The sequence below is a fragment of the Paramormyrops kingsleyae genome, chromosome 1, assembly GCF_048594095.1.
Source record: "Paramormyrops kingsleyae isolate MSU_618 chromosome 1, PKINGS_0.4, whole genome shotgun sequence".
In the NCBI taxonomy this organism is placed as follows: Eukaryota; Metazoa; Chordata; class Actinopteri; order Osteoglossiformes; family Mormyridae; genus Paramormyrops; species Paramormyrops kingsleyae.
This window is the reverse complement of record NC_132797.1, coordinates 53,093,812-53,117,039: the sequence shown is the minus strand read 5'-3', so window position 1 is coordinate 53,117,039 and position 23,228 is coordinate 53,093,812. Positions and strand designations below refer to the sequence as shown.

Here is a 23,228-nt window from a genome sequence, read left to right as displayed (position 1 = left end):
CTGGGGGTAAGTTGCTTAAAATCCAGTACACAGCACAAAGTTTGTGCTTCTTTCTAGAAGTTCCTAGAGGATTACAAACTTCAAAGTCATCAATATAAAGAGTGACACAGAGTTTCAACTCCCCTTCAGATAGGAACTGATTTTGTTTAAAAAACTCTCCATCTTGAAATGACTTGTATTCTTCTGCAGTTTCATTTGAGTGAGCACTACAGTTTGCTAGTACATCAATGATACCATCTTTGCTAAGGAGCTGCTGCAATGACTGCAGTAATGGTACATATTGGTAGGTATGTTTGCTGTCCTTGTTCAAAACATACTCCACTGGTTCAACTACTTGGAACTTGTCTTTGAAGTATTTTTTCCGCTTAAAAGCAGTACTAAGTGGGCCCTGTGCTCCTATAGATTTTGTCAAGGGGTTAGAGACACATGCTGCAGAGGCCAATTCCGCAATTTCTGCCTCATTAAGACCAAGATTATGCTTGGTACAGAAATCTGAAACTATGGCATGTAATGCAGGCAGAGAAGCAGAACTCATAAGGAAGTGCAAGTCCTGTAAAAGCTCATCGACTACACTGCTGGGAACATGGAGTACATTTTCAAGCTTAAGTAGCACTGCTGCTAATCTCTCCTCTATTGCCTTCTCATCTCTTTCTTCTGTCTGAAAAGTATAGAGCACTTCTTCGAATTCTGCACCTTCTTCATGTTCATCTGGAAGGCTTGAAATTTCAGGACTGTCTCTTACTGTAACTATTCCAGGTTTAAAATCACTGTAAGAATAAGCAAGGTGCTTTCTATTTTTATGCGATTTAAATGTCCCATAAATATTTGACGTGAATGTACAATCTTTGAACATACAGGAGATGGTTTCATGGGATTTAAGATGCAGATTTATGTGACTGAAATATTCCTTATCATTGCCAAGTTCAGCGAATAAACAAACTTGACATCTGAATGTAGCCAATGATGTTGTTCGCTGAGATGAGTCTCTGTTATGGACTCTACAAAGGTGTGATCTAAGTGCATTCCATGACTTGAATGTACATGGACAACTAGTATATGGGCAAGGATATGGGTGCCTACGCCCATATTGAGGATGTTTTAACCTATAATGTTTTAGTAACTGACATCTAGTTGAGGTCTTTGAACTGCAACCTTTACACTGCCACATTCAGTATCTATAACAAGCACACACACCACAAAAATTAATTAAAAGAACCTTGACTTGCAAAAAAAAATCTTTTAGAAAAGTTTTACAAATAACATAGCATATGACTTAAAATAATAATTTAAAACATTTATATAATCTGTTAAAAACTAATTTATCAATTGCTACTGATAATTAAAAGTAAACAGGATACAAACAGAAACAAGCTACTTGGAACTAAAAAAATAAAATGGTCATGCAAGAAACAGTATTTACATTAGTAGATGTTACAGATCTTACCTATTGTGAGTAAAGCACCTTGGCAGGAACACACCCTTCAGTAAGGACCTGAAAAAATGCAAAGGATAAAAACTTAAGACAATTTGATAAAGATTTTGTGAAATTAAATTAATCTGAAATGACACAAGCCAATAAGATAATCACACTTTGTAATGTGCATTTAAAGTATCACAACAAAATTGAAAAAAAACTAAAGTTTCAAACCAAATATTAATCACTTAATTTTGACAGCAGATTTTAGATTGGATGGGCAGCTAGTGGTTGAACTTAGTATCGCAGTTTCAACGGAGAATGACTGTAGCATTGTTTTTCAAATTAGCAAGTACGTTAACTTTGTTTCTTAAATATATTTGCAAACATATTGTATTTTTATGCCTTAGTAGAAAAAAAGGAAAAAAAACTTATATAGCATTATAAATGTTGCGTTCAGGCGTTCATGATATAAAAATGGAGTGGAGCGGTTTTTCCATGAGCGGGAATGGAAAACCCAGAGTGGATAAGGAGCGGAGCGATTAACAAAACCCTTAGAGTAGAGAGAAGAACGTGCTTTTAATCCACTCCAGGTTGTGATTACATCCCCCTCAGCAGGGGGGCATTTATTACACTATGAGAAATGTAATTATATTTACAGCCTTAAAATTATAAAAAGTGAATATAAGACATTAACGAGTCAGGAACCCTGCAATTGATGGAAAAAAAATCCGTCGTAACTCGCTCCAGTAAACGGAAATCCATCATAGCGACGGAGAACTTTAATCCATGAACTATCTCTTATTACTTTTCTTTTCGCCCAGATAATGGAAATATGCAACGGACCAACCTGCGCCACGTGGCTAAGCTAGCATTCTAACTTAAGCATGTCTAAGACCCTAGAACTCGCTGAAACTAAAGCAGGCCAAAATAAAGAACATATCTCTTATTACAAACAAAAAAAACGATACTGGTGCAAAAACGAAAATCCTCCTACCTTTACCAGCTGTCGAAAAGGCAAGACGTCAAAACCAATTGATGAAAACCTTTTCAGGGGGTCTGACTCGTCTTGCTGCCCTTCTTCTTTGGGGTTTTTCATGGCAGTTAGCGTCTCACTATACTGCCACCTTCTGGATGTAAGAATTTTTAACTTAACATAAATGCTTTGTGTTAAGAAAACGCGTCAGGATTTTGTACAGTCAAGTTGAGACATAATTATGTGGACCTTAATAGAAAAAAACATTTCAAGTCAACAAACACAATTATTCTAAGTAAACTGAATATAAATATAGTAAGTAAAGTGCACAACCTTCCTTGTTCATTTTTTTGAGTGTATGAGTCTGTGTTCAAGTCTGTTTTCCCCAGGTCTATCATTGACATTTGTGGATGTCTGTGCCCTGTCAGTCTGTCTGCCCTCAATAAATCCCTTTGCCTTGGATTAATGGCTCCCAGACTCTGCTTCACTGCACCCTGCTCATTCGCCCGTCTCTCGATCACAACAGAATGACAGACCTCGAACAAGCCCCTCAGCAGATCGAGGACCAGCGCCTCGGTCTGCTACAGGAGTTGGGATACTGCCTGTCCCAGCTCGAGGTTCGGGAGGACCCTGAGACACAGGCGCTAGCCAGCCGGAGTTGGACCCTCCTGAGCGAGGTACCTGCTTCCGGAAGTGCGTACCCCATCGACGAGGTACGTGAAAATCTCCATCGGCTGACGGAGCGTATATTCAAGCGGCGGCTCCAGTGGATCGCCCTGCCAAGCGGGGAGACCGCAGACCAGACATCCATCCTCACCGAAGTGGCCCCCGCTTCACCACTCCCAGCTGACCGGAGAGGGAAGAAGAAGAAGAGGAGAAAGCAGGAGAGGAGTCCCGAGGATGTGTTGTCAATCCATCTCGGGACAGCCTCTCTCTCCCCAGCTTCGCTTTTCGCTCTTCAATGGGATGAGCCTCTCTCGAAAGGGAGACCAGCAGGGCTCACCCTGGACATCACCGCAACTTCACTCCTGCACAAAGGTAAAGCCTGCTTAGCCGCTACAGAGTGGCCACCGCTAGCAGCTTATCCCTTCTGGGAGGCACGTCTGGTCCATAAAGGGATCAACGTGGTGAAGGACGTGATTGAGGTGCCCTTGAGGTGCTAATCCTAGCGGATCTGAATGATGTCCCTGACACCCCTGTTCTGCCTGTAGCTGTTCCTTATGCAGCTACGCCCAAGAACCCCATTGAAGTTCCTGCTGAGGCTCCTAAGCGCCCACGGCTCTGCCCGCAGCCCGCTTGCCTCCTGTTCCGCCCGTCCATGATCTGCCTGTTCCGCCCATCCATGCTCTGCCTGTCTGGCCCGACCCACCGGCTGCTGAAGGTACCGACCCGCCTGCCCTGACAGCGGCAGCACCTGAGGACCCCGAGATAGACCTGCCTTCCTGCGGGGTCCTTGCCCCGGCCACCGCGTCACCTATCAGCTGGACCCCAGTCCCAGCAGCGGCCGTGTCGCCTTCAGGGGCACCTCTGTAGGCTAAGCCTCTGGCTGCTACGACCGAGGCCCCTGCTGCCGCGCCTCCTGCTGCAGCGCCCACTGTCCTGGCTCCACATACTCTGGCTGTCTCGCCTGTGCCTGGAGCCCACCAGCCTGCTGCGTTGCCTGTGCTTGACGCCCACCAGCCTGCTGCGTTGCCTTTGCACGACTTCCGCCTGCCCGTTCCAGTCCTGCCTGACCTGACTGTTCCAGAAGAGGTTCCTGACCTGTCGCCGGGCGCTGGGGTTCCTGACCTGTCGCTGCGCCTGCTGAGGTTCCCGATGTGTCACCTGCTGAGGTCCCCGACCCGTCGCTGGCGCCTGCTGAGGTCCCCGGCCCACCAGCATGGGTTCTACCTGTCCAGCCCGGGTCGCCTGTCCTGCCCGGCTCGCTTGTCCAGCCCGGCTCGTCCGTCCTGCCCAACTCACCCATCCTGCTCGTTCTGCCAAGCTCGCCTGTGCGGGCAGCTGCTGCGCCTGAGGTCCTTGCTGCTCCTCCGGCTGCATCTCCCTGCTCCGTTGGGTCCTGTACCACTGGCGCCTTATGTTCCTGTCCCGTCCGAGCTTCATGTTCCGGACCTGCCTGACCCGCCAGTTCCAGCCGCAACACTGCCGTCCTCGTCAGTTACAACCTAGAGGGTGCCTGCTGCACCCGAGAACTCTGACTCAGCCTGCTGCGCCTCCGTCTCCGGCTACGCCCTTGGTCCCGGCACCGCCTCTGCCTGCTGCAGTGCCTGTTGCCTTGACGATGCCTCCGTCTGTGGCTCCGCCTGAGTCGTCGCCTGCCACAGCGCCTGCGGTCCCAGCCACGCCTCCTTCGTCACCTTTGGTATCAGCTTTGCTTCTGCTTGGCAGTCACTCGCCTGCACCCGGACCGTGCCCGCTGACGGCCATCTCCAGGTTGCCAGCGCAGGCAGCTCATCCTTTTGCTGGGACGTGCCTGGCAATCAAGAGGACCCCTGCTCCGTCCCAGGTAGTCCTGGAGCCGCCTGATCCGTCCCTGGCAGCTCCCGCCTCAGTCTCCTCTGTTCCTGACCCGGCACCAGCTCCCTGGACTCCAGGCCCGATCCCTGAGGAGGTCTCAGCGGGAGTTTCACAGCGCTGGATTAAAGCAACGCATTCTGATCCTGATGCAATACATTACGGTTAGATGTATTGCGACCTCTCACCCGGCTGTTTTCTGTGTATGATTTCGTGTATGATTTTGTCATTTCCGCTGTTTCCTGCGTGAGCGTCAGCGAAACTGGTTGCTACCACGCAAACTTTAAAACTATTGATATCACCTAAATAATAATTAGAATTAAGTCATCGGAAAAAATCTTCACAAGCTTAATAGTCTTCTAGTAATCTTCCAAACCACTATGGATTAATCACCTTCGCAAGCACCGACCTACGATCTCCATTCAATCAAAAAGGTGCTTCCAGCTTTAGAACTTCAGTCTTCCCGTTTCACGTAAGTACAACGCCATGTCTCCTGCTCCGTGTTCTGAGTGCAATATGTTTAGTTATTCTTCTCCAGTCATTAGCAGTACGTTTACCTGTGAGAAGTGTCAGTTAGTCGCTAGGCTGACGGAGAAGATTGTAGTTTTAGAGGGACGTATCCGGACGTTACGGGACATTCAGGAGACTGAGAGTTTTATTGATTCAGTGTTAGCGGCTCTGGATATGTCCGCCATAGGTATTCAGTCTCCCCCCACTCCGGCAGCAGAGCCTTCGCAGCAAGGCGAGTGGGTGACGACCCAGCGGCATACTTGTAAATCCAACCATAATTCACACCGGCACCATTTGTCCATTTGCGTTTCCAACAGGTTCTCCCACTCAGTGAAACTCCCGCTGAGACACCTGTTGAAAGTGCTCTAGTAATAGGTGACTCTATTCCAAGAAACGTGAGAGTAGCGACCATAGTGACCATAGTTAATTGTCTTCCTGGTGCCAGAGCGACCAACATCTCGGCAAATTTAAAAGTGCTGGCTGAAAGTATCGTCGGCACTAATGATGTCCGACTGAGGCAATCGGAGCTCACAAAGTCAAATGATTTGCTTATGGCTTCAGACCGTGGCTGTATATCGCTATTGGTATTACTAGATTTAACTGCAGCATTTGATACTGTGGACCATAATATCCTCTTGGACCGGTTAGAAGGTGTAGTTGGCATTACGGGGACAGCACTATCTTGGTTCCGCTCATATTTAACTGATCGCTATCAGTATGCCCATGTGAACAACGAATCATCCAAGGCCACCAAAGTCACATACGGTGTCCCACAGGGATCAGTACTGGGCCCACTACTGTTTACCCTATACATGGTACCTCTTGGTAACATTATTAGAAATCATGGTGTTGGGTTTCATTGTTATGCAGATGATACACAGTTATATATATATCTGTTAACCCTGATGATGCATCACTCCTATCTCGGTTAGAAGACTGTCTGTTAGATATCCTGTGCTGGATGGCAAAAAAATTCCTAATCTTAAACACAGGAAAAACAGAAGTACTGGTGATTGGTTTCAAGGCTGCAAGAAATATGTTGCACCACCTCAGCATTAGTGGCTTTCCTACACAACCTAACACGGTGGTTAGAAATCATGGTCTTCTAGTTGATTCAGATCTATGTTTTGATGCTCACATAAGAAGTATTACTAGAACTGTGTTTTATCATCTACGGAACATAGCCAAGCTTCGTAAGATGCTCTCACTTTGTGATGCAGAAAAATTAATACATGCCTTTGTAACTTCCAGACTGGACTACTGTAATGCCCTCTTTTCTGGTTACCTGTCTGGATCCTCACATAAACTTCAGCTGGTACAGAATGCAGCAGCCAGAGTTCTCAGAAACACTAAAAAATTTGATCACATTACACCAGTCTTATCCTCCCTTCATTGGTTACCAGTTAAGTCTCAGATTGACTATAAAATACTGCTATTAGCCTATAAAGCACTGAATGGCCTTGCACCAGAATACCTTAGTGATCTGCTGACCTCATACAACCCCCCACGCTTGCTTCGTTCTCAAGGTGCGGGATATCTGTTAGTACCTAGGGTAGAAAGAGCTACGGCAGGCTGCAAAGCTTTCTCCTATAGAGCTCCTCAGCTGTGGAATGGTCTTCCACCGGATGTGCGGGTTTCAGGCTCACTTTCAATATTGAAGTCTAGACTAAAAACACACCTGTTTAGTTTAGCTTATATGGACACTAGTTCTAGCTCTAGCTAACTTCTCACTCCCAGTTTTACCTATAGTGTGAGGTGTAGAGCTGGGTGGGGATCAGTGCCATTGGCTTTGGATAAACTGAATTGAGAGTGCTGTCACTCTAGCTTCACAATCGCTTGTGGGATTGGAGTGCTGTCATTTCAGGGACTCCCCATGCCTCCATTCCCACCTGCCTCTCCCTCCTACTTATGCTGCCATAGCCATATCTGCCGGAGCATTGCACTTCATATTGCACTCATTTAACTTTTGGCACTGCCTATAGTCTCCCCTACTTTGACTAATTGCATACTTTATTTCCCCTACTTCTCCTGGGGGGTGCTGCCTGGAGCCCTGAAGATGTCCAGCACACCCTGCTACATGTGACATCGCCTCTACCAATGACATCCGTGCATCCAGCTTGCCGTTCTGCCTGTGTCATCTTCCTTGTATGACCCACTCCCTGCCTTCTGGTTGCCTGGCGATTGGAGGGAGCATTGGCACCGGCTTGCCATCTTCCCCCTGCTCCCCGTTTGTGTCTCAAAATTTACTGCATTTGACTCTCCCTGTCGGCCCCTGGAGGATGGGCTCCCCCTTTGAGTCTGGTCCCTCCCAAGGTTTCTTCCTTCTAGGTTCCGGTTGAGTGAACGCTGGCGTGATTTGCTGCCGCTGCTCACCGGCTCTAAATCAACACTATGCAAAATTGATTGTTTTCCTATTACTATAGATAACTCTTTGGTTTCCGCGTTCCCGTATGTGAAAAGTCTTGGTGTCATCCTTGACAGCACTTTATCTTTTAATTCACGTCTTAATAATATATATATATACATATTTTCATCTGCGCAACATTAATCGTCTCCATTCCTCTTTCACCCCACAAGCCACCGCCATTCTTGTCCATAGCCTTGTCACTTCCCGGATCGATTACTGTAATTCACTTTTATTTGGTCTCTCTAAAAAATCCATCCATAAGCTCCAACTTGTCCATAACTCTGCTGCTCGTATTATCACCAGGACCCCTTCTATCCACCACATCACCCCTGTTCTGCAGCAGCTTCACTGGCTCCTGGTTAAACATCGCATCAACTTCAAAATCCTTCTGTATACATTTAAGGCCATTCACCACCTCTCCCTTCCATATTTGTCTGATTTGGTTCAGGTCGCCACTCCATCTCATTGCCTCAGATCCTCTTCCTCTCTTCTTCTCTGTCCCTTCCCACCGTCTTGCCACCATGGGGAGCAGAGCTTTCTGCTGCTCTGCTCCCCGGCTTTGGAATTCGCTTCCTCCTGACATTAGAAACATTACTTCTCTTCCTCTTTTTAAATCGACTCAAAACTCACTTGTTTAAAATTGCTTATTCAACATAACCTTTTTTTATTCTGTCTTTTTAATTTGGATTGTTTTATATAGATTTTGTAAATTGTTTGCTTTTGTTTGTTTTTTTTATCATTTGTTGTGTAGTGTCCTTGAGTGTCTTGAAAGACGCTTTTAAATAAAATGTATTATTATTATTATTTAACTTATATTATACACAGATTAGCAATGAACCTTAAATACCGCAAAAAGACAACGAATAAATGAAAACTTGTATTTGACACACTAAATACCATTGAATAGAATAAACCTCTAACAACACAACAAATACAGTGACAACTGATCAAAGTAAAGGCTGTGAGGCCAATATGAACAAACTAGGCCCTGGCAAGAACAAAACTGCATACATCCAATCAATGGGCTAACAACACACTATGAACCAATTTGGAATTACCAAAAAGTGCAATATGTCTAATTAAATCATTAAGTTCCAACTTGTCTTGGCAAACTTGCACAAAATTGTCCATGTTCAATTCTTGTGTTATTGCTTTTTTATGTGAAAATCACCAGGTTTTTCTTTCTCTCATGGACTATTGAGTGTCGGAAGGATGTTAGCACTCTTTTAAGGATAGAAAAAGTTTTCACAAAATGCAGTGGAGATACCAATTACTAAGGCAGACACATATACTTTATGCAACCCTGGAAACGCAACTTTGAATCCCTGCAGGTATTTGCACATATTGGTGCATTCTGCATTTTCAGGCAGATTTTTCATCAGCAATGGTTCTGCTACAAGAAGCTCATTGACAATCCCATTCATTGAGACACCACTATCTTCCCAGAGGGGCTATACTCAAAGAGTAGGCAGGAAAAGGCCCTCATCAAGTCTAAATTCTTCTTTGAAAATATGCTCTGTATCTCTGACAATGTAAAAATGCTCAGTAATGGCCTCCTTAGTTTGAAACCACTCCCACACAAGGGTATGTGCCAAGTTAAACTGCCCCACTAGGGACACAACAGAGTCACTTGTATACTCGTTGTTCTATGGTGTTTTAATGGAGGTTCTTTTGGGATTTTACCATAAATTAGGGCCAAAACAGCATCATTCACACAAAGAGCTCACTGGCATGGCACATATCTACAAACTGTAAAAACAGCATTAGCAGGTTTCAAAATGCCAAAAACATGAACCAAAAACTTCCCAGTGTGAAATAATTTAAGTTGATATGTAAGCTCTGCTGCTGCTCTGCACAGATCGAGGCATCCTCATCATCTGCAACCTTTAACAAGATGGGGATCACCCATCTTGTTGAATTATAGCCTGCACCCCACCTATAACTTCACTCAACACTGCTGCACCATCATAACACTGACTCAAGATGCTTTATGCATTAAAGCCTGCGTGTGACAGGTGATCAAGAATTTCAGAGGCAATGTAACCTCACTGAACTGAAGCATCAAGCTGCTCAACTAAATTCAACTAAACCTATTAGGTGTTCCTCTGGTATCCCATTATATACAAACCTCAACATGACTTAAATGTTTTCTACATCGCACCTGTCCTTGGTGCCATCACTTTTGATGCAGTGGCTCTATGAATCTGCATGTGCATATCAGTTCTGAATTTCTTTAACAGGGGCAGAGCAGGCAGAACAAGATTAAGCACAACTACAGGTCACAGAAACCCAGGACTGGATGGCATCATTTTACAGCTGTCAATAAAAACACGAGAGAAAAGATAACCACGATTCATGGATACATCACACAAAAAAAATGCAGGGGGATTAAAAAAGAGACTCATTTAAAGATTTTGTTTTATTCACATGTAATAGGGGAAAGAGCTAGTCCTCCATCAGGGGTGGGGGACAGAGCTGTAGCTGGAAACTCTCGCTGTGAAACACACTAGCAGAAGTGAGGTTGGATCTCTCAGCGCCACGGGAACAAGACAGCTCAGCGACCAGGGCCAGCTGCAAGACAGGAGTCACAGATACAGAATCCCTGGTCAATATGCATGCCAGGCCAGCAGGGGGCACTGTTACCAAAGAACTACACATTCACACCCAAGAAGAGAAGGGGGGGGGGGGGGGGAGTCAGAGCATCAGCACAATCAGGCCCAACTGAACCAGGCTGGAGATTCTCACTGTGGTAGGGGACTGACATGTTCAGAGAAACACTACAGAGGCAGGAGCCCACTAATCCAAGAGCAGCTATGACCTGGAGATGGGGCACCAGATACTTAACCCTGGAAGGGCCGCGGTAGCAGCAGCGTAACTGGGCCCAGGACTGGCTCTGCTGGGCATTCAGCGTGGTGTCAGGGTTCACCTGGAACAGAACACAAGTAGCTCTATTAGTATCAGGAAGACTGAGCTCCGGGACATGGGGACAGCATTCAGCCAAGGCAACCTTGGAGCATCAATCATGACGAGCATTGAGTCTGCTGTATGAAATCATGCAAGAAATACTGCTCATCAGCCATTCTTTGAGCCGCATGTGTCCTGCAGAGATACATTCTAAAGTAGGCAGTATGAACTGGACAATACACTAGACATGAGCATCGTGCCAAATGAAGAGTTTACAAGAGGTTATCCTAACCTTCCCATGCAGGTCTTCAGCAGGCAAACAGATCACAGACATGATCTTAATCTGCAGGGGAAAGTGAATGAGTTGCCAATCATAAACCACCATGGAGACACAGAGAGCAGGAAATAGGAAGGAAGTGGGGGGGGAAAAACAGGAAATATGACCGGTAGAGAACAGAAAATGTTCGGGGGGAGGGAGAGAATGGGGGAGAAGGGAAAACAGGAGGCTGGGAAGGGAGAATGTGTAGAGGAGGTGGGGGGCAGGAAATATGATAGGTAGGGAAGAGAGAATGTGTGGGGGGGGGGGGGGGACAGGGGAGGGGGGTAAACTGGAAATATGACAGGTGGGGAAGAGAAATTGGAAACATAACAGATAGGGAAGGGAGAATGCTTCAGCTTATGACGAGGCAAAGGTATTTTGGGGGGGATTGTAGAGGAAGTAGGGGTGAAAAAAGGGGTATGGGACAGCAGCAGTGAGGCAGACTGTCTTTGTTTCACTAGAAGCAGAGATGTCTCACAACAAGACACAGATCATATACGGTTAGTGGTAGGGTTTCTGGACTGAGGTTGAGGAACCAGCTTTCAGGCTAATTCATACTCAGAGAGTTAACATCATCTGTCCCTAAATCTGAGGGGTCAGCTACATGTGCACGGGAAAGAGGACACTAACCTCTGCCAGTGACGTGCTGTGGGTTTGTAGGTACTCCTGATTGCACGCTGGGCCACAGCTGCCCCCACGCCCTCCCTGACTGGAGGAACATTTGTAGCAGCTCCATGCGAGCTGTTGCTGTGCCAGGGTACAAGCCTTACTCTGCAAACACTGGCAGTGGTACAGGTGACCACAGCTGCAAACATAAAGGACTGGGTCACCGGGGGGTGCTGCACACACAGCAAAACCTGAAGACTCTTTTCAGAATAGGAACCTAGTGGACCAGTAGGCCTCGCCCACCTGAAAACGATAACCTCATCCTTTTCACCGTGCTGCCGCCTGTACTGCTGCAAGCAGATGTTGCAGTGGTCTTCCCGAGGGTGCAGGCCACGGCTGACTGCGGTGCGCAGCTGTGACAATGACCAGTGCAGGTCCTGGTTGAGCAGGCTGGTAGTCGTTTCCAGTAGGGTCTGCAGTGTGTAGAAAGAGCAGTTTAGGGACAGTGCATGCTCATGTACATAGGGGCGCACACTATGGGGGCGCGCTGAAGTATCTAACTGTATTGTGTCTGCATTGGTATCACCCTCTCGTAGTTGAAGGTCTCCAGCATTCCCAGGATGAGTCCCTGGATCTCAGCCAGCCTCCCCTTTCCATACACGGGATCCTACAGCGGGGAGGGGGTGGGATTTGAGTAGCTGTCAGAATGCAGAAAACTGCCTGCATAACCTCATGGGGGAGGGGACAGGGCTCAGTGGGTCAAGGGATCCAGGCTGAATCATTTGTCCAAAACAATGTGCGGTGACATTGCTTTGACAATCAGAATCCTGACCCACAGAGCCACACACCCCGCTGAAGCCGTTCCTGCCTGTTATCAAGTGGACCAAAGCGTCTGCTAAATAATGTATCACCGGAAGCCCACTGCTGACCCAATAATCCATGTGAAAACAAAGTCCAGTAAGCAGCCAGAATATCCCCTAAGAGTCCCAACCCCACAGCCTGAAGCCCATGGAAAGCTGAAAGCTCACCCACCTGCAGGATGCGCTGGATTATGGACGGCATTGCGATGAAGCTGGCCATGCTATAGACAACCTTCATGGTTAGCTCCTTCAGGGCTGAGGAAGAGACACTCACATGTCTCAGCCAACCTTTACAGACAGGTGTCTGACCAGAGCTGCATCACAAAGCTGATGTAGTTAACATCCCATTTGGAAGCTAAAACCCTGATTGTTTACAATCAGGCCCTGTACAGAATGGTGTCCTAAGGGGCAACATGAGAGTTAGCCTGCAGGCTGCACCACAGTGGACAGAAGACACTTACCTACTGAAGCGTGATGTGAGGATGGTCCCCGCAGGCACTTCTGTGGTGACATCATTGCCTCGAGAAGCAGGAACCACAGGGCCTATTTCAATTTTTACAGAGGTGATCTTGTAGTTAGGTTATGAGTAAAATATACTTCAATCTGCAGAGACTACATTCATTATACTAGTCAGCGGTGACCTCCAGTAGTCTGGGGATTATTTTTGTGTGCAAACCTCTCTCTGTTGCTGGTCGAGGATGCGAGAGCTCCTGTCACACAAAGAGGTAAGATCTTCTAGGGATTGCTCCACCAGCTGCAAAAGACAGTCCTCCTGCAGGGAACCTGAAGGACACATGCTCATGTCAGGCATTCTTGGAATGAACACTTCTAACAACCTAAGCCGCTCACTGTCTAACTTGTTGATGACTCAGACAACAGCTCTCCCCCTGGTTCTCATTCACCGCAGAGCCCTTTTCCTGCTGCACATTTTCCAGCCAAACACAGCAGTGACCTGAATTCTTGAACATTGAATTGGCAATGAAATTGATCCATGGCTTCTCATCAGGCCCGTAAGCTGCTTACCTTCTTTGTCCTGCGACAGAGCAGCCAGTTTGTGCTCCAGGGTCTGAAAACGTAAATTAAGGAGTGGTAATTCTGTAGTTCAAAACCATCTCAGCTGGTGGTATTTCCCCGTGTTTACCTGCAATAACACTTGGAAAGCTCCTTGAATGTCACCTTTCCTCTCCAATAGGTAGGCAGTGGCCTCATGAAGATTGTGCTCTCTGCTGATCTGTGAGACAAGCAGCATGTCTCATGAAGAGAGCGACTGTGCCTCTATGCGACAGTGTCGGTGTGGCATTGCACTGTTCCCACAGTTTGTCAGTGAGAGGAAGGAACTACTGCCCAGTGACTGACAAAACCACTTGCTCACACCTGGATGGCCTCCTCCAGCCGGTAGTCCTCTGAAGTCTTCAGGAAGCTGGTGACCTTCTGGGGACTGAAGCGACACAGGAGCTTTATATGATGCTCATAGATTTCAGGGCTGAGCTGCAGAAAAGGCTGGGAATGTGGGCGATCGCTGGTGAGATGTGAGAGAAAGAAACACACACACAGCCATTATGGGTCTATCACCTGCTCTGCTAGAGCATCCATCCCACTATCTAACTACACAGGATGCGGAAGCTGCTAATCTGCTCAATGTGAATTAGCTTTCTTATACAGGTATGTGCATAATCAGTAGATTAATGGATACATCTGAGATGGCGTTGATGGTCAGGATTCTACCTGGATTCCAGAAGATACATCAGGAACTGGAAGACCAAATAATCACCCTGAAGAAAATTGAAAACACTTTTATATACAAATTTACAAAACAGTCATTATTACCACCTTCATTGAGTACAGGGCCACACACACCACCAAGCAATTCTTACCTCTAGTCTGCCAACGATGGCAGTCACCTCTTCAGCAAAGTGCAGGCTCACCAGATCAGCAGCTTTGAATGGGTCAATAGCTACCAGTTCCTGGGATGCGGGAGGGCAGGTAAGGTCAGAAAAGACCAACAAAGGTAGAAACTAAATTACAAAAAATGTTTTACAAGTGATTTAGGTTACAGGGGTTTTATAAGCTATTAAATCCATTATTAAATCCACCAGCAGTGTGTACCAGCAGTAATCTGTGCACATATGCACACAGAAACACTGCAGTCATGCAGTTTCTCTGAGCCCGTGTGTGCGTGGTTCATTTTTGGTTTTCAGGACGCTGTGTCACCTGAATGTGTGCGAGCACTACGTTCCACACCGACCCTCTCTCTTCTGTGCTGTACCCAGGGATGGACAGGATATTGTGGATGTAATTAAAAATCTCCTCCTGGGTTAGAGCAGAGAACACTGTTTAAGTGGAAGCTTCAGTTTCGTGAGGAAAAGTATGGCCCAATATTCTTGGTTGATGATCAGAATAGACACTATCAGCAGATTAACGAGACAAGGAGGATAGGGCCTCCACTCCAGACTGCTGTCTCTTGTGGAGATGCTGAGCACTGAGGAAACAGCACACCTTTCTCATGGGGTCCTTCAGGTAGCAGAAGATGATTTTATCATACAGGTGCTTCTTCTCGTACATGAACTCACAGATCTGGTAGCTGGAATGACATAGGTTCAAGGTTCAAGACATTGTCTTAATGCGGAACATGTTAGAACATAAGAACATAAGAACATAAGAAATTTACAAACGAGAGGAGGCCATTCGGCCCATCAAGCTCGTTTGGGGAGAACTTAGCTAATAGCTCAGAGTTGTTAAAATCTTATCCAGCTCTGATTTAAAGGAACCCATGGTTTTAGCTTCCACTACAATAGCAGGAAGACTATTCCATACTCTGACTACACGCTGTGTAAAGAAGTGCTTCCTCAAATTTGTTTTAAAATGTTCTCCCGCTAATTTCCACTTATGGCCACGAGTTCTAGTATTTAGACTAATATTGAAATAGTCATTTGGCTGAACAGCATCCAGACCCGTTAGAATCTTATAGACCTGAATCATATCCCCCCTTAGTCTCCTTTGCTCAAGGCTGAACAGATTCAGTTCCGCTAACCTCTCCTCGTAAGACATTCCTCTAAGACCAGGAATCATTCTCGTAGCTCTTCGTTGCACCTTTTCTAAGGCAGCAATGTCCTTCTTGAGGTGTGGTGACCAAACCTGCACACAGTATTCTAGGTGGGGTCTTACCAAGGAATTATATAAGTGTAACATCACCTCCCTTGACTTAAACTCCACACATCTAGAGATATAACCCAACATTCTGTTCGCCTTTTTTATTGCTTCCCCACATTGGCGAGAGTGGGACATGGAAGCATCAACATACATACCGAGATCTTTCTCGTAATCAGCTACCTTTATTTCAGTGGAACCCATAAAATATCTGTACTGTATATTTCTGCTCCCTGCATGGATTACCTTACATTTATCTGTGTTAAATTTCATCTGCCAAGTATCAGCCCATTCGCTAATTAAATCCAGATCCCGTTGAAGCCTCTCTGCTGCTAGATTAGTATCTGCTACCCCGCCCACCTTAGTGTCGTCTGCAAATTTAACCAGTTTACTGTATGTATTCGTGTCAATATCATTAATGTAAATTAGGAACAATAGTGGTCCTAAAATTGAACCCTGCGGTACCCCACTATAAACGGAGGCCCACTGTGACATAGTGCCTCTAATAACTACTCGCTGCTTCCTATCAGTTAGCCAGTTTTTGATCCAAGCTGCCACAGTTCCTAAAATTCCTGCAGCTTTAAGCTTTAACAAGAGCCGTTTGTGGGGGACAACATCAAAGGCTTTCTGGAAATCTAAGTAAATCACATCATAGGCCTTTTTGTGATCAATTTCACTTGTAGCTTCCTCAAAGAATTCAAGCAGATTCGTTAAGCAGGATCTACCTCTCCTAAATCCATGTTGGCTATCCTTTATAATGTTATTTGCATCTAGGTAATCTACCATTTTCACTTGAATTATAGCTTCCATTATTTTTCCAGTAATGCTAGTTAAACTGATTGGCCTATAGTTTGCTGGATTACTTCTATCCCCTTTTTTGAATATGGGTGTTATATTAGCATGCTTCCAATCTGATGGTACCACACCGGCAGATAACGATTTCTGGAATATTAAAGTCAAAGGTTGGCTAATAATATCCCTCATCTCTTTCAAGACTATAGGTAAGATGCCATCAGGCCCCTGCGATTTATTTATTTTGAGTTTAGCTAGGCTTAGTATCACATCAACCTCAGTTATACATATATTGGTCATAGACGATGCTGTATTTGTATTAATTGGTGGCAAGTTACTTGTGTTCTCTATTGTGAACACCCTTGAAAAATAATCATTAAACTCGTTTACCATATCAATTTCGTTATCAATTATAAGGCCCTTACTATCCTGCAAATTAGTGATTTCAGCTTTTAGTGCTCTCTTGGAGTTAAAATATTGGAAGAAACCTTTACTGTCATGCTTAGCCTCCAATGCAATTTTTCTTTCTACATCCCTCTTTGATAGCCTAATGTCATTTTTTAACTCTGCCTGTAGACTTAGATACTCCTGCTTGATTTTGAAATCATTAGTTATTTTCCAGTTGTGGAACAGAGCCCTTTTCCTCCTGACTTTATTCTTAATTTCCTTAGTAAACCACCTTGGTTGTCGTTTCCTAGATTTAGTTTTGCTGGAAACAGGTATGAAGTCCTCTTGCACTTGCAACAATGTGCTTTTGAAAAATTCCCATGCCTCTTCAACTGTTTTGCTATTTAACTCTGTCCAGTTTACAGTGTCTAATTTCCGTCTCATACCATTAAAGTTAGCCTTCCTAACATTGTATACTTTTAATTTAGACTTTGCTCTTCGGACACTAAAATTAACCTCGAATTTAACCATGTTATGATCACTACCGTACAATGGGTCTAAAACCTCTAATTTTCCAATCCTATCCTGGTTATTACAAAAAACGAGATCAAGAAGGGCTTCTCCCCTGGTAGGAGTATTAACAAACTGAGTAAAAAAACAATCCTGTACTAATTCCACCATCTCAAGTTCATTTACAGAAGAGCCAGAGACTGTGTCCCACTGTATCCCAGGTAAATTAAAATCACCCATAACCACCACATCATTTTTATTACTCATAATCCTGATATCATCATATAATATTCTGCTTTCCTCTACAGCTACATTAGGTGCCCTATAACAAACCCCGACAATTAGGCCATTTGAATCTTTAGCATCAAGTTTGATCCATACAGCTTCTGAATTTTTATTTTTATCAGTGAGATCCCTTGCCTGCAAGTTTTCTTTTACGTATACTGCAACACCACCTCCCTTCTTGCCTATCCGGTCTCTACGGAACAACGTATAACCATCCATATTATATTCATCACCATCATTGTCACTCATCCATGTTTCAGTTATTCCTATAATGTCGTAATTGTCTGAAGAAATTAAAGCCTCTAAGTTATTAATTTTGTTTCTAATACTCCTAGCATTCAAATACAGTCCACTAATGGTAGGCCTTTTACAGTGTCTACTTTTAATATTTAATTGGGCTTTCCGTCTCTCCCCACATAAATTAACTGACCTCCCTGCCCCCCCAGTCCCTAGTTTAAACATTCCTCAACTATTCTGCACATACGCCTCCCCAATACACTGGTTCCCCTATGGTTCAGATGCAACCCGTCCGGCTTGAACAGGTCCCACCTGTTCCAGAAGGTCTTCCAGTGCCCCATAAACCTGAACCCCTCTTTCCTACACCACCATTTTAGCCACGCATTTAATCCCCTTATCTCAGCTAATTTTGCCTGACTTGCACGTGGCACGGGAAGTATTCCAGAGAATACCACCGTGGATGTTCTGCTTCTAAGCTTATCCGCGACTTCTATAAATTTATCTTGCAGAACAGCCCTTCTGCCCTTTCCTATGTCATTGGTGCCAACATGCACCACGACCACTGGATCCACCCCGGCTGGGGCCAAAAGCCTGTCCACTCGATCTGGAAGGTCCCCTACCTGGGCACCAGGCAGGCAAGACACCGTACGGGACCCTCTATCACGGGTGCACACATAACTATCTACACCTCTTATAATTGAATCCCCTACTACCACAACCTCCCTCCTACTGGGGTTAGGTGGCTCCTTGGTGCCCAAGGGCCCACCTGCCTCCCCAGTCTCTTCCGGCTCTAAAGCTGGAAGCACCTGAAAGCGGTTAGAAACCGTTACTTCAGGTGATGCCGCCTCTGTGAACTGTGTACGCCCTTTTCTACATCTAGGACCTACGTTCACCCAGCTCTCTCGACCTACCTGTTCATCATTCTCCCCCCTCCCCGCTTGTGACGTACACATAGTCTCCCTAGAAGGCGTATTAACTCTCTCCTTTAACTCATTGCTATGCTGGATGAGAGCCAGTCGCTCCTCTAGGTCACGAACCTGGACCATGAGTGAGTCAACTAACCCACATCGCTCGCAGACGAAGTCCGACTGGACGCAAGCATCCAGAAGGGCAAACATCTTGCAAACACAACACTGAGCTGGCCCCATAATTACCTAACTCACTATGTCCCCGTCCTTTACTCCCAGCCCAGTATATTAAGAGAATATTTAAACTTTTAGTTGATCTAATTAACGTATAGTTAAAACAAAGTGCCGAGTACACTAAAACACTAAATTAACACTTGCGTTAAATCGGTACTTTATTATAAATTATCCGGCAGCGTCAGCGATAACAACCTTTAAATTTAACTTTTAAAATAACCAAATTTACAATTACTTACCCCAGATTAACTTCCTGCTGAACCACGTTTAGCTTAAACTAAAGCGAAGTTGCTCTAGGGAGGCCAAAAAACCACAAAAACCCTCTCAAAGCAGGCTACTGCCGGAGCGGGAGTTCTTTATAAAACTCTCATATTTGCCTTTTGACCCCATATATATGTGACACAGTGTGGTATATTTAAGCAATAACATATAAGGAGTGTGGTTGTACTATATAACCACTAATATATCACGGCTGCGATTTGTACGCAGGCACGAAGCTGCAGGTTACTTCAAGTATCAATCAAATCAAATCAATCAAAAAACTTTATTTGTCCCCGAGGGGCAATTTGAGGCCCGAATGGCCTCCTCTCGTTTGTATAGTTCTTATGTTCTTATATAATTAAAAAATAAAGATTTCTCATTATTGCAGACGTCAGGGTATCGGGGAATACAGGGTTTAATTACAGGTAAGGCAGGCAAAACGGGGACGGACAATAGAATGACCGGACTGGGAAACAAACTAAAACTCGGACTAAATACAGAGGATTAATGACAACAACCAGAAACAGCTGATCACACGGGGATTCCACGCAGGGTTAATTAGAGGGTGTGGCACACGGAAGCAGCGGCGATCAAAGACTGTGAGTGTCACTCCTAATAAAGAAATATGTTGATAGACTGTATGCTTAAAATAAATACTCAAAATATACAAAATAAATGAAACAGCCGCTCTACAAGCCAACCGGTCGACCGCACGAGCAGTATGTTATTGATTTTATATAACAGTTAATTGAGTAGCATTTTTAAGTTAACTGTAATAAGCCACAACGTATAATACTTTGCTTGATTATTTATTGAAACATTTATGGGCCTTCACAAAAAACAAGTTCCCACTAGCCAACTATTGACTATTGCCAAGCAACATAAACATTCCAACGCGACACAGCTCACTTGCTCCCAACTATTCTGCATCATATGAATACATTTCCTCTCTTGGAGCCGACACCTTATCGTCGTGGAGGGGTTTGCGTGTTCCAATGATCCCAGGAGCCAGGGCTTTATGCCCCTGGTAGGGTCTCCCAAGGCAATCAGGTCCTAAGGTGAGGCACCAGACAAAATGCGGCTCATTAGACCCCTTATGATGAGAAATGACATGGATACACGTTTTCCCTCGCCCGGATGCGGGTCACTGGGGGCCCCCCCCTGGAGCTAGGCCTGGGGGTGGGGCTCAATGGCGAGCACCTGGTGGCAAGGACTACACCCATGGGGCCTGGTCGGGCACGACCCAAAGAAGGCACGTGGGTCCCCCCTCCAACAGGCTCACCACCTGTACGAGGGGCCAAAGGGGTCGGGTGGAAACCCTCACGTCTGTGCTTCCTTCCAGGTCTCTCTTTTAGCCAGGCTGCCATAGTTACTTTAGTACTGCCGGAGGTTAGGTTAGGTGTAGGGCAATAACTGTTCTCCATCTTCTCTTTTCCGAGCTGATCCCAAGCCAACACTACATCGCTTGAACCCTCACCTGGACTCCTTAGAGATACCTACATGAAGCCAACTATATGGACTCAAATTAATGTCAATGCAAATGCAGTTTCATGCTCCCCGGTCGCCCAGAGGAGGATGGGGTCCCCTTCCGAATCTAGGTTCCTCTCAAGGTTTCTTCCTGCTAGAGGGAGTTTTTCCTTGCCACTGTCACCTCAGGCTTGCTTGGTGGGGTTCTGGCCGGTTAAATATAAAGTGCTTTGTTACAATGACTGTTGCTAAAAGCGCTATATAAATAAAATTGAATTGAATTGAATAGCAATGTGAGTTGGGCAGTGGCCAAAGGCGGGGACTTTGACGGTCCGATCCTCGGCTGCAGAAGCTAGCTCTAGGAACATGGAATGTCACCTCTCTGGCAGGGAAGGTGCCTGAGCTGGTGCACGAGGTTGTGAGGTTCCGACTAGATATATACAATGTGCCAAATGGCTGTTCAGAATACCCACCCTTTTTGGAGTCCTTGGAAGGGGTGTTAGAGAGCGCTCCTCCTAGGGACTCTCTTGTTCTGCTGGGGGACTTCAATGCTCATGTGGACAATGACAGTGAGACCTGGAGGGGCATGACTGGGAGGAACGCCCCCCCAATTTGAGCCCGAGTGGTGTTTTGTAATTGGACTTCTGTGCTCGTCATGGATTGTCCATAATGAACACCATGTTCAAACATAAGGGTGTTCAGAAGTGACCTGGCAGCAGGGCACCCTAGGCTGCAGGCCGCATGTATTGGACACTCGGGTGCGGAGATGGGTGGAGCTGTCAGCCGATCACCACCTGGTGGTGGGTTGGCTCCGCTGGTGGGGGAGGAAGCCGGCCAGGCCTGGCAGGCCCAAGCGTATAGTGAGGGTCTGCTGGGAACATCTGGCGGAATCCCCTGTAAGAAGGGGCTTCAACTCCTACCTCCGGCAGATCTTCGCCCATGTCCCAGGGGAGGCGCGGGACATTGAGTCCAAATGGGTCATGTTCCACGTCTCCATTGTGGAGGCGGATGACCGGAACTGTGGCCGTAAGGTGGCTGGCAGCAGTCCCTGAACACGCTGGTGGACACCGCCAGTGAGGGATGCCGTTAAGCTGAAGAAGGAGTCCTATCGAGCCTTTTTGGCCTGTGGGACTCCAGAGGCAGCTGATGAGTACCGGCGGGCCAAGCAGAACACGGCTTTGGCGGACGCTGAAGCAAAACCTTGGGGGTGGGAGGAGTTTGCCGAGGCCATGGTGAACGACTTCCGGACAGCTTCAAGAAGATTCTCGTCCACCATCTGGAGGCTCAGAGCGAGAAAGCGGTGCAGCATCAACACTGGTTATGGTGGGGATGGGGCACTGCTGACTAGAGTTTAGATTCTCTGCCCGAGCCCGAGCCCAGACCCGACCCGACCCGACCCGACCCGTGGGCCGGGTCGGGCCGATATTTCCTGCCACTATCTTCGGGCCGGGCCGGGCGGGGCCATGATCAAGCATTTGTGTGTGTTTTTTTTTTTTTAAATCATTACTTAATTAGCCTAATTGGGTGGAGAGCTATGCCATAATTATAAATGTAGCTCCCTCCCGTAAGACACGAGCACAAGAGTCCTTTGCATTTAACTGAGCCGACGGTTTATTCGAAAGACAGTGGCTTCGTTATTATCGCCATCATGGCAGACGTGAGAAGTAAATACAGATACGGAAACACAAAATCAAGCACATTTACTTACAATATTAGCTAACAAACATTGAAATTCAAATGAAATATAAACATAAATAACAATAAAGACAGCTTAGAGAATTCATATACAGTTAACACGAACCTCAGTTAGCATTTACATTTACATGGCTAAATACAACAAACTTAACTAAAACTTAATTAACACATACCTCGTTGGCTGCTTACGGAAGGATTTAAACCTTTTTCTTAACCCTTTACTTAAAGTTCGATGCCGAGCACACAAACTGGTTTCAGCAGCAAGCGAACTGGATAAGTGAAAACGTGCTTTTCTTCTAAACGTGTCTCAAAAATCCATTCTGAATAAACAAACAATGCAGTTTACATGCTTCGTCCTTGTTGCATTTTTCATTAAGATAAATCTAAACTAATTTCTGTAGTTCAAACAACTTAGAATTGTAGTTGAGAACGTCTGTTACAACGGCTCACGTATTAAAAAATAGTCGGGTTTAAATCGGGCTCGGGCTCATAATTACAGTTAATGTGTCGGACCGGGTCGGGCTCAGACACAAGGTGCACGGGCTCGGGTAGGGTCGGGTTTAATTTTTTGGGGCCGATCTAAGCTCTACTGCTGACCTCAGCTTGGGACGTTGTGGGTCGGTGGAGGGAATACTTCGAAGACCTCCTCAATCCCACCGACACGCCTTCCAATGAGGAAGCAGAGTCTGGGGACTTGGGGGTAGACTCCCCTATCTCTGGGGCAGAGATCGCTGAGGTGGTTAAAAGGCTCCTCGGTGGCCGGGCCCCAGGGGTGGATGAGATTCGTCCGGAGTT

General features: G+C 45.9%; 1 protein-coding gene across 1 annotated transcript in view; it reads right to left on the bottom strand.

The window, feature by feature from the left end:
* Positions 1-10,221: 10,221 nt before the first annotated feature.
* The window catches only part of vps8 (VPS8 subunit of CORVET complex), a 48,713-nt gene continuing 35,706 nt past the window's right edge, over positions 10,222-23,228 (bottom strand). Inside the window, exons 31-46 of the mRNA XM_072716620.1 lie at positions 15,007-15,091; positions 14,722-14,820; positions 14,385-14,474; positions 14,236-14,282; positions 13,885-14,029; positions 13,652-13,741; positions 13,534-13,576; positions 13,187-13,293; positions 12,972-13,053; positions 12,683-12,765; positions 12,237-12,317; positions 11,954-12,123; positions 11,675-11,849; positions 11,018-11,068; positions 10,667-10,747; positions 10,222-10,392 (exon numbers count right to left, since the gene is read on the bottom strand). Coding sequence (XP_072572721.1) covers positions 10,267-10,392; positions 10,667-10,747; positions 11,018-11,068; positions 11,675-11,849; positions 11,954-12,123; positions 12,237-12,317; positions 12,683-12,765; positions 12,972-13,053; positions 13,187-13,293; positions 13,534-13,576; positions 13,652-13,741; positions 13,885-14,029; positions 14,236-14,282; positions 14,385-14,474; positions 14,722-14,820; positions 15,007-15,091 — 1,555 coding nt within the window. The 3' untranslated portion in view covers positions 10,222-10,266. The remainder of the gene's footprint in view (positions 10,393-10,666; positions 10,748-11,017; positions 11,069-11,674; positions 11,850-11,953; positions 12,124-12,236; positions 12,318-12,682; positions 12,766-12,971; positions 13,054-13,186; positions 13,294-13,533; positions 13,577-13,651; positions 13,742-13,884; positions 14,030-14,235; positions 14,283-14,384; positions 14,475-14,721; positions 14,821-15,006; positions 15,092-23,228) is intronic.